Below are 11223 nucleotides of genomic sequence, written 5' to 3' on the forward strand. Positions count from 1 at the left end.
GACCAAGGGAGAATTTCTCCTACAATATCAAAACAATATCGACTTTAGAAGTGATGAAAAGAAAGCATATTATCAATTAGGGGATTATTAGTTGATCCAATACCAAATTTTCCTAATTGACATCGTAAGAATTGTATGTCAGACGGTAAAGAGAATTACTAATGAGATCTTAGGAGTTTTCTTTTTTTTTTTCTTTTTTTTTTTTTAGTGAAACATATTTATCATTGTTTTCCCCCAAAACACCTAGGCTTAACGAGGGGGATTACAATATTTCAAAGATAAAATCAATTTAATCGGGCTTACACACAAACAGACACATAACCGACACACACAAGTTGCAATAGCAACAAATTGGACTTACTAAGCTAGGAATGTATTATTTAAACAATCTAACAATGGCCTCAGAGAAGCGATTAGTGTTAATTACAAAACTTTGTACTTCGCGAAAAAAAGCACGGTTGACGTTGTAATTTAGAGTCAAAACGTTAATGTCGATGGAGAAAAATAATATCCTTACCTCAATTTTGAGTCAATTTCTGGAATAGAAACTTCTTTGGTTAAATGTTAATTAAAGTGTCTTGAGGGATGTGACGTAACGATCGAACCATGCCGCAATGAAATGGTTTTCTTTTCGTTTCTGATGCTTAGTAATGTAAATATCATGTCTTTATCCTAATGATTTTCAAAAGCGCACCCCTCAGCTAAAGGAGTCGAGGCCAATTGCGAAATGAATATCACGAAGGCGTAAAAGGCGATCGCAAACAGTAAAAATGGGCTCTATTGACACATAGAAGTGAGCTTACTATATTTTATAGAATAAAAGTAAAAAGAACAATCCTAATCCCAATCCCAATCCTAATAACACATGAAGGTGTTATTAGTTTTTGGGATTGTTGCATAGAAACCATAATTTAACCGAAAGTATGTATTTCCAATGAAGGCCAACCTTGTTTAACCTTTACCTCCTATGGGTGACCAAGAGAGAATTTCTCCTACAATATCAAAACAATATCGACTATATAAGTGACGACAAGAAAGCATATTATCAATTAGGGGATTATTAGTTGATCCAATACCAAATTTTCCTAATTGACATCATGAGAATCGTATGTCAGACAGTTAAGAGAATTACTAATGAGATATTAGGAGTTTTTTATTTTTTTTATTTTATTTTATTTTTTTTTTTAGTGAAACATATTTATCATTGTTTTCCCCAAAAACACCTAGGCTTAACGAGGGGATTACAGTATTTCAAATATAAAATCAATTTATTCGGGCTTACACACAAACAGAATATAACCGACACACACAAGTTGCAATAGCAACGAATTAGACTTACTAAGCTAAGAATATATTCAGTTTAAACAATTAAACAATGGCCTCAGAGAAGCGATTAGTGTTTATTACAAAACGTTTGTACTTTGCGAAAAAAAAGCACGGTTGACGTTGTAATTTACAGACTCAACACCATGCAATAGAAAATTAGTTTCTTAGAATCACTACTCGATGACCATGTTTCACCGAGAATATTAGCAGCAGAGGTAAGGAGAACATGACGTTGAGCGGCATACCTTGGGCAATGCAAGAAAAAGTGTTTCACCGATTCACAGTCAAAACTGCACTCGCAAATAGGCGACACACAACTATTAATTTTGAAGAGATATTCGCTTTGACAAGAGAACCCAAGTCTGAGGCGGGTGTGATCAACAGGTGCACGCCTTGACAAAGAACGATCATATAACCTATTGTAAGTATGCGGAAAGAGAATTGACCGAGTTATTGCTTTAAAGTGGGATGAGATACAGAGTTTCGGACATTTAGGTCCAGAGAATTCCAGCCATTGACTGCTGATAGAAAAAAAGACTTTTGAAACGTAGAAGTTCTACAAAGAAGTTGAGTGAAGTGTTCTCTTGATCTGAGACGAAAATGTGTACGTTCACTAGATAGTTTGGGCAATAGTTCATTTAAATAACGTGTAGCAAGATTCTTGACTATTTTGTAAAATTGGCTTAATTTAAGTAATTCTCTCCTGATACTAAGAGGCTCCCAAGTAAGTTAATCACGTAACCTCGCAGAGTTGGTTCCCCTAATGGCTCCTGTTACCATCCTTGTGGCTTCGTATTGAACATTATCCTGTAAAGATGAATCACGATTATGAAAGTTGTTCCAGATAACATCCCCATATTCCATGAGTGGTTTAATCAGGCGTTTGTACAAGTATGTTAAGGTGGATCTATCAACTCTGTATTTGACATATTTCAGCATATTTAATCGTTTAGAGGCTTTCTTGTACATCTTAACTTTATGATTTCTCCTCGACATATTACTCTGCAAAGTTAGGCCTAAGTGAATGTGACACTCAACGTCTTTGACGACCTTGGTGTCAAGAAGTAGAGGCGGGTGATCTTGTTTATTACGCTTGAGAGAACATACAACATTGCGAGATTTAACAGGATTCATAGTAACTAACCATTTGTCAGTCCATTCGGAGATCTTGTGATCGCCAGAAATCAAGGACATTTCGAGCCCGCTAACAATTATCAGCGGTATAGCGTATTACACTCCGGAACAATAGTATATCAAGAGAATTCAATATGGCGGTGATCACGGCTCGATCTGCAAAGAAGCGTGTTTCGTACCATGACTTACACAATTTGAGCACTGCAGATCTTCGATTTGATGAAAAGAAAAAGAAAAGAAGACCTGCAAGTAAATCTTTAGGATTTTTCGAGGCAGAGCGATGACATGATGTCAGAATTTTGATTTGCTTTTATTAAATTTTCGCGCCAAGATGACTGAATTTGCATTCAACGCCTGGCATATTTTTAAAAGGACCTGAGAACTAATTTATTTACCAGCAAGAACATAAACAAATATGGCTGACGATTCGAAGATCAGCTTTGTTCGTGTTAAACCATTTCAGCCATAGTTTTCAACATGGCGTCTCGTCACTTACTCAACATGTAAATTAGGGATATTCTGGCATGTTGGGAAGTTTTTTAATGGGAGGAAATGGCAATTTTTCAGGATATTTGGACGCTTCGAACTCAGTAGCAGTCAATTCGATCGAGAGAAGTTGACTTCATCGATGCACTTTCCTGTAATAGGCGAGTGTTTGGGATGGAGAACGACGGATTTTGAAGAACTGTATGGCGACTTACTCAGGTTAATTAAGGCCTGGGTCACCCTGTCTTTAACCCATATTTTCAAAAAATTGAGAATAACTTAGCTATTTTGCGAGGGATTTTTCTCATACTTGGCAGAAATGTGTATCACTACCATCTCTCTCGGACTGAATTGTGGCAGCGTAATATGATACTCTCAACAGCCAAAAACAATTAATTTAGGCGCCAAATTCGTCGGTTGCTTTCTTGAGCAAATTCCCACAACCAAACACAAGGCAAATCAAAATGCAGTTATCGCTATGAATATTTGAGACGTTTTTCATTGTTTTCCCACTTGGAATGGCTGCCAAAAAAAGAGAGATGTGCTAGGCAGATTAAATCAAGTTTTGTCTCTGCGAAGCTGCTTCCTCTATCATGGTTTTCGCCCGAAAAAATCTTAGCCTTTACCTGGTTCCAACCGCTATCAACGAAGGTAATCCCACAGGTTCCTATTTATTTGGAAAAAAGACAAATTAAAACTGTTTAAGGGGTGGGAATTTCGAAAACTCGCAGTCACGTAATTCAACTTAGTGTCCGCCATTTTGACACGCGAGTCACGCGAGTGTTCAGAAGCAATAATTTAACGGCTGATACACTACCAAATACTAATTGGGGCAATCTCAGAAGTAATACAGGCACACTTTGTATACTGATGATATTTATTTCTTTTTCTCGTTTTCTGAGGTCGATTGCATCTCTGTAAATCCAGGGTTAGATCGCCTTCGACAGTTCTAATAAAACACAATTGCAAATTTGGGCGGTAAGAATAAAGAACGTTTGTAATTTTATCCCAAGTAGTATCATATAACGAGACTGAATTACAATTTTGGCGCAAAACTTGAAAGTTATCGCACTGATTCCTTGAAATTCTTCAAGGTTTTGTTCCCTAACAACGGTACTACTCGATAACGAGCTAAGTGTATTCGTGTGAAACGAAAATGTCTGTCATTTTTAATTGTGGATTTGCAAGAGTTGCTGTAAAGGAGAGCTTTCGTAAGGTTGGAAGTGCTTCGGTTGAAACTAACCCTTGTGAAAAGTGGAAGAACTATCTTGCAGCGTTCGAGGGTGACAGTCAGGAAGTCTTTGCGGTCGAACGTTCCACCTACGTCAAGAAATCCAAACAATTTACAGCTCTTTCCGAAAGATGAACTCAAAAGCCAGGGCCCAGTACCAAGACACGTTTTCAATGGTAAACTGGAAAGCTCTTAATACAGCGCAGAAGAAACAGCACACACTGTCAAATTGTGGAGGTTGTCAAGTACACTATTATGCCATCCATAATTTTTCCCTAGTGGAGAAACTTTCAAAACCCGAAAACTTTTAAAAGAGGCCCTTATTGAAAGTGGGGTGAAGACGCAAAGTAAAGTGAAACCAACGGAAAAAGCCATTAAAACTGCTGTAAAACACATTTATTCAAAAGTGAATGGCCACTTTGAGAAAATATTTAAAATAAGCTTTGCTGATGCACAAACAAAAGTGAAGGAACTTCAGCTCCAAAAAAAGAAAGACGCAATTGAGAAAAAGCAGCAGCGTCGAGGGAGAGCACGCCAAGAAAAAAATAAAATCCAATGCTAATGTCTGGTCTATCTGGAGGAGGAGTAATGTTTCTAGTTACTTTGCAGTAATTTGCATGCCAAACAATGAGATCAACAAGCTTCACTTTTACTTGTGTTGCAATCTAGCATTTATTTCAGCACACTCTCTACAATATATTTGCCTTCATTTTCCAGTTTTTTAAAAGGAATGCAAGTACCAAATAATCCATTGTAAACTAAATCAATCACACTGAACTTCTTCCAACCAATGGAGAGAATATAATACTGGGAGAAGGATCCTATGGTCGATGCCTTCTGAGACAGTACACACGATTTGATATAAAGGTTGTGGAAAAACAGTCTCTGATGCAGGACACCACAGAGATAATGAAGGAGGCTCACATTATGCAGGCACTTGCACATAAAAATATCCTAACCATAATAGGTGTGCAGCTTCAAAAGCAGCCCATTTCCTTAATAATGGAGTTTAAAGGGGAAGACAATACATCCGTAACAATAAGCAAATTATTGTCTTGTCAGAAAAACAGTGCAACAATACAGAATGTGCAAAGCTAACTCATAACAAATGACTGGTTAATTATTTCACATGATTTGACAGAAGCCCTTTCACATATTCACACAAAAGGCTTTCTTCACTGTAATTTGAAGGCTAATAATTTTCTTGTGAGTAACATACATGGCTACATCATCGATTTTGGAAAAGCATGTGACAGCTCCTTTCCTCCTGCAAAGAATTAATGAAGCCAGTGATATTTTTTCCCTTGGTAAAATTCTGTTCAAAGTAGGTGTTAAGCAAAACATTCCATTTTTGGTTTCCATGGCTCAAGAATGTTTGGATGCCAGCCCTGTAAGAAGACCAACAACAACAGGCATTATGGCAACACTGGCTTCCATAATATCTCACTGAATACTATAAGCTTAAGCAGGGGTTTCACGGGCCTGACACTGGGCAAATTGACTGGCTGGGAACATAATTTTTCCTGCATGTTGTGACTGACATAAATCAGAATCAAAACATATTTTGCTTGCTTCCTTGTACATTTCCCATCACCTCAAAATCTTAATGAAACCTCTGCTTAAGAAAGTAATAATTAACACTCTAATCAGGTAAAGTGACCCTAGCCATGTCACAGCAGGAGTCTTTTTATTGGGCTTTGCAAGGTTAAAATTACAATGTATGTGCATGTCTTTAGCAAGTTTATGTGTGCTCTTGGTCTAAAATAATTTTGTACTTCTGCTTTACAAATTGTGAATGAATGTTAGAGGGACATTTTCAATAATGCACAGATAAGGTGCTCTAGGGTCCATCAGGTACAAATTACTTCATAGGTCATACTCATGTCTATAATTTTACATCGCTGCTAGATAACATACATGTACCAATTTATTTCCCAATTCCTGCCAATTATTGATCTATGAAATTGAATTTAGGCAAGCAACTGGCAGATCAAACTTAAAATTATAAACCAGAGTTTTAACCAGTTAGGCCACCATAGCCTTCTAACAGGAATATTGACTTGGAAGAGTAACAAAAAAAGCAAGAAATACAATTTTAAAATTTTCCTTTCTGACTTTGTAACGAGGGCAACCTATCCTGCTCTTAAGATGGCACATCTTTTATGAGTAGGGCTGAGAAGATGACACATCTTATACCAGTTTGTGTTTGCTCTTGTCGCAAAAAAAAAAAACAGTGCCCCACTTGGGGCAACAGTAAGCACTGGTAATTAATCATGTCTTATCAACAAAGAGAGAAGGCTATAGTCAGAATCATATGCATGTATCAGAACTTTTGTGATGCATTTGATTAAAAGATACTCTACTGGTGTAGTGGGTAGAATATTTACATTCAAATAGACACATATATCAATTACAAGTCCATCATTGACAATGATTGTTGCAATTATTACCAGTCAAAACTTAAAAACCAAACTGTTGACTATAATTAAAACTGATATAACATGATTTAAAAACCAAAAAAATGCCTCATAAATAACACCATTAACATGCTTGTAATAAATTAGTTGTGTGGAATAACTGGAAGGACCTCTTCAAGAAAACAAATAGGGATAACAGTAAATAAAACTGGTTTTAATCAAGTAGATTCCCTTTGGAATCTGCAAGGGCTGGCTGGTTTTCTGTGTGAGTAATTAAAATTATTATTATTATTAAATATTTATAGCAATTCAGTAAGGGACCTCGGAATAAACTAACACACATTAATACAGCTTTTTTCCTCTTAGTTTTCAAGGGACAATTTATGACAACACAATCTGCATCTTACATGTCAGCAGTTAAACTTACCTAACAACTGCTTTGGGGGATTACGTTTGTCAGTAAATTCATCTGCTTCTTGGAGAAATTGTTTCCAAAGCATTCAAAAGCCTAAATGATAAACACCATAAGTTTACACATCATGATGTGATAGAGGATTTATTAAGCTAAATTTAATTTCAAAATTGAATGGTATATCCACAATGAAACTTTTTTCTATGCATTTGTTACAAAACATAGTACTTTTTTTCTATGAAAAAGTTGCAAACATTGTAAAACGCTATTGAGCTCTAGAAATGAGCGCTATATTATAAATTCATGTTGCATTGTATTTGCAGTGAAATCAATGAACATGTTGAGAGCGGTGTTTAGAAGTCTTCGTAGGTTCAAAAGGGTTCTCTTTGGCTTTAAGATAGCGATATCATGCCATTTTTTTGAGGAAATGAAGATAGCAAAGAAAATGTTATTACCTTCTTTTGATGTCTTCCTCTAGATTGTCGGATTCACCAGCAAAGATGGGAAAATCCAATGCAAAGCCGACACTTCAAAATGGCGGATGCCATTCACGAACTACGCGATCTTGATTCCAAGTAACTATGGTTACTCGCGCAGTCCACGCGAATTCCGCGAACCTTGCGGGGGGGGCACTGGAGGCGAAAATCATTTTTGACCCAGGCCTTATTAACCTGAGTAAGTCAATGGACAATGACAAGCGAACTGCCTCGGGAAGTAAGTGGTTTTTATTTATCGAGTCACTGAGAGGTTTGATGAATAGCAGAATCGGTACTGAATATGTCTCGATCGAGAGCGGACGGGACCATGAGCTCCTGATAGTTATATTTTAGAAATTTTACAAATTTCCCTATAGTTTCTTATATTATTTGGACGCCTTTATGGACGAAATGCGCAAGCGCAGCCGCCATCTTGTCCAATATTTCTGCCAATGTTAGATCAGAATTAAGGCAACCAACTGATACAGCTGGCTCGTCAACAATTTCAAACAGTTTGGTATCATCGGCATAAATCAAAGGAAGAGAGGCGAAATCATCAGTAATATCACTGATGTAAATAAGAATAGAAGCAGTACTATAAACAAAGACCCTTTAGGGACTCCGGAGTTGACTGTTCGTCAATCAGAGGATTACTCATCTATAACTACCCGCTGCTTTCGGTTAAGCAAATAACTTTCAAACCATTGAAGTAAGGGCGGTTGTACCTAAAGCCTCCAACTTACACAACAAACCAGCATGCCACACCTTATCAAATGCTTTGTTTATATCTAGGAAAACAGCACGTACCTCTCTATTGTACAAAGAAAATCAGTTGGCGGATTGCTGAATCACCAGGTCTGAAACCAGACTGGAGTTTATAAAGAGAAACAATCTCCATCAAAGATTGTTCAAGTAAAAGAAAACAATCCTTTCACAGATTTTGGAAGAACTTGCCAGCAGAGAAACGGGACGGTTATTCACTTTGAGTCAAGGGTTATCATTTTTGAATATAGGAATAACATTTGCAAGCTTCCACTCACTGGGGAACTGACCAAGTGAAAAAGACATATTGATAAAACGAGTGAAATAAACATGAAAACTATCACTGCACATCTTAATAATCCTGTTTCCAATTCCATCATAACCACATGCTTTAGAGGTATCAACGCCTTTCATTAGTTCAAGTACTTGCTATTCTGTAGTAATAAAGTCATACTTGTGATTTCAAATCAAACTCGCGCTGCGGGCTCCTTCCATTTTGAAATCATTTGTACGATTTAAGACTAAGCTGCCCTCCACTCAGTTCAGTTACCGTTACCGTCTCCCCCCCCCCCTCCCCCCTTACAAATGAGGTCGGTCAAATGCCCATCTATGGCATCTAGTGCATGGGTAAGGTATGACATATTTGGCTGTTTGGTACAACAGATTCTACAACAAGCTAAAGTACCTCTAGTCTCAAGAGACTCTTGCCAATCCGCTTATCAAGACTTGGGCTACACTATTTCACCGCGCATGCGCCTGGTTAGCTCAATTGGGAGAGCGCCGGACTGCTGTGCGGGAGGTCGAGAGTTCAATACCGGCCGGACCAACACTCAGGGTCTTAAAATTAACTGAGAAGAATATGCTTCCTTTCTCAACATCAAGAAATGGTTAGATATTCTAGTCTTCTCGGATAGGGACGAATAAATGGAGGTCCCGTCTCCTGCAGGGTTAGGGGTAGGAGACGTTAATTTCCCACGCACGAGATTACTGTGTGATGGATGTCCTCCCCTGGGGTGGGATGGGGGGGAAAAGGTGAGGTCGTTACATGGACTAAAGCGGCTGCCAGAGGCGCCTGATTATGCTGACGTCCGATCTCAACCTTAGTAAAAATTGTAAGCGCATTGAGATTCTTAAATGCGTATTAAAGAACGTTCATTATTATTATTATTATTATTATTATGCGCTGTGCAAGGTGCACTTAAAGAGGGATTGACGCTTGCTAAGGAGATAGTGGAGTACCGCTGGTCCGCTCTAAGAATGAGAAGTGGTATCTGATGGGTGCGGTGAGCTGGGGAATAGGCTGTTCGCGCAAGGGTTGATACGGTATGTATGCTGACATGATGGATCTGAAGTACTGGGTGCAAGACACAATCAATAAGAATTGACATATCTGAAGGTTTCCGGGAGTAGCAGTTACAGATATTTAAATGAGTTGAGCCACTGCTTACGTGAAACCAAATTGATTTACTCTTAGAACCACGTAAATGTTACCTACTCCTGTCAGAGAAATAAAAGGTGATACCATGTGTGTTTGGTTTAATTGACTTCTTTATTGCTTAATTAGGTAACAAATGTCTACTTTCGTTATTTGTTGGATCTCATAATCTACGATCTACAGCATTAAGAGGTTTCATCAAAATGTTCGTGCCTAGTTTCTCCTGCCGTCCGCTCTCTGTATTTTTTACTTTTCTGACCCCTTTATCCACTGAACAGAGAAGTCCAATGTATCACTTTCGTCAGGATTTCTTTCTAACGAAAACTACCTCTTTCCTCATTGACATTTTTTGAAAATAAAGTTGAAACGTTTACTGATGCAACATGTAACCGGTAATCAAACAATAGAAATTTGATAACAGTAGCATATCTACTAAACTCATAATACTGTCGCGGACATGCCTTTAAAAACAACTTTATTGAATTTTTAACTGTTCTTTCCACAAGTTAATTTTTTTACATAATTATCACAAAGTACACTTTTTTTTAGCAAAGCAAAATGCCGGCCAAAGGCAACATGAAAGAGAAAAGTTTTGCAACTAACTGTTGGATTAAGGCTTAAGCAGCAATGGGAGAGGATGGGAGGACTGGGAAACCCTCGAGTGCCTTTGATTCCCTTCTGGAAACATCTCAGGGAGTAGAAATGCAAACCCAATGAAGCCTCATTTTAAACGCAAAATTGAAAATTGTTCCAGCGGCTGCTACCTGTGAGTTTAAGATAGGAAATCGTCAAAGGAAAAGTCTTTCAGAAACGGATATTTTTTCATCTGCTCAGTGACCCGCTGTTTTTGTTCTTCGGTCCAAACAATTTTATTTCTTGTGACAGAAGGAGCTCCATACAAGATCTTACTGCATTTTTCTATGTATTCCTCTGAACATGTCACACCTAAATGGTCACATAATTTTTGTAGTGTTTCTTTCGGTCTGAGTATTGTTTCATGTCCTGGAATATCGATAACTGCATCCCCAAACCTTTCTCTGACGCGCTGGCTAGCCTTTGTAAGGTTGAAGTAGAGCTCGATCCAATCCTCCAAAATCACTGATCCCTTCATCTTTTAGTGACAAATAGAAAAAAATGATAACGATAACGACATTGATTATGATTGTGATAACAATAACGAAAATGCAGAGGCAGAAAACGCAGACACAAGGTTTGATAATTCATGACATCATACGAAAACCCAATTCACTAATTGTCTTATTATGCATTTTCTAAACAATGTATCAAAGAAGACCCTTCTCTCTGAGTTTGCAAAAGTTTGAGAACCCCACATGGTCGAGGGACTTGGAAACTAGGTAGGTTTTTTAACTCCGCATGATAACTACAATATCCGCTGCCGATATTGGGTTATCGTACTCACTTCACATGTTATTGTATATCATTTAAATAGTCTCAACCAATCATATTTCTCGTAAAAATTCTAATGTATATCAGAAGTAATGGACTCCTGTGTATATATAATAATGACAATGATGTTACCGCGA

The 11223-nt window shown here is 37.7% G+C and overlaps 1 protein-coding gene, 1 long non-coding RNA gene and 1 pseudogene across 2 annotated transcripts in view; all 3 read right to left on the reverse strand.

Annotated features, from left to right (window-relative positions):
- Positions 1-376: 376 nt before the first annotated feature.
- On the reverse strand, positions 377-2265 carry LOC136284223 (uncharacterized; annotated as a pseudogene).
- Positions 2266-4149: 1884 nt separating this feature from the next.
- LOC131781551 (uncharacterized) lies at positions 4150-7581 on the reverse strand. Its single transcript, XR_010715776.1, has 3 exons — positions 7462-7581; positions 7022-7102; positions 4150-5565 (listed from the first exon to the last, which is right to left on the reverse strand). It is a non-coding gene; the product is annotated as an uncharacterized lncRNA (long non-coding RNA).
- A 2223-nt stretch (positions 7582-9804) lies between these two features.
- The window catches only part of LOC131781550 (uncharacterized), an 8733-nt gene continuing 7314 nt past the window's right edge, over positions 9805-11223 (reverse strand). Inside the window, exon 5 of the mRNA XM_059098221.2 lies at positions 9805-10790. Coding sequence (XP_058954204.2) covers positions 10452-10790 — 339 coding nt within the window. The 3' untranslated portion in view covers positions 9805-10451. The remainder of the gene's footprint in view (positions 10791-11223) is intronic.

Source organism: Pocillopora verrucosa, chromosome 11, assembly GCF_036669915.1.
Source record: "Pocillopora verrucosa isolate sample1 chromosome 11, ASM3666991v2, whole genome shotgun sequence".
NCBI classification, from domain to species: Eukaryota; Metazoa; Cnidaria; class Anthozoa; order Scleractinia; family Pocilloporidae; genus Pocillopora; species Pocillopora verrucosa.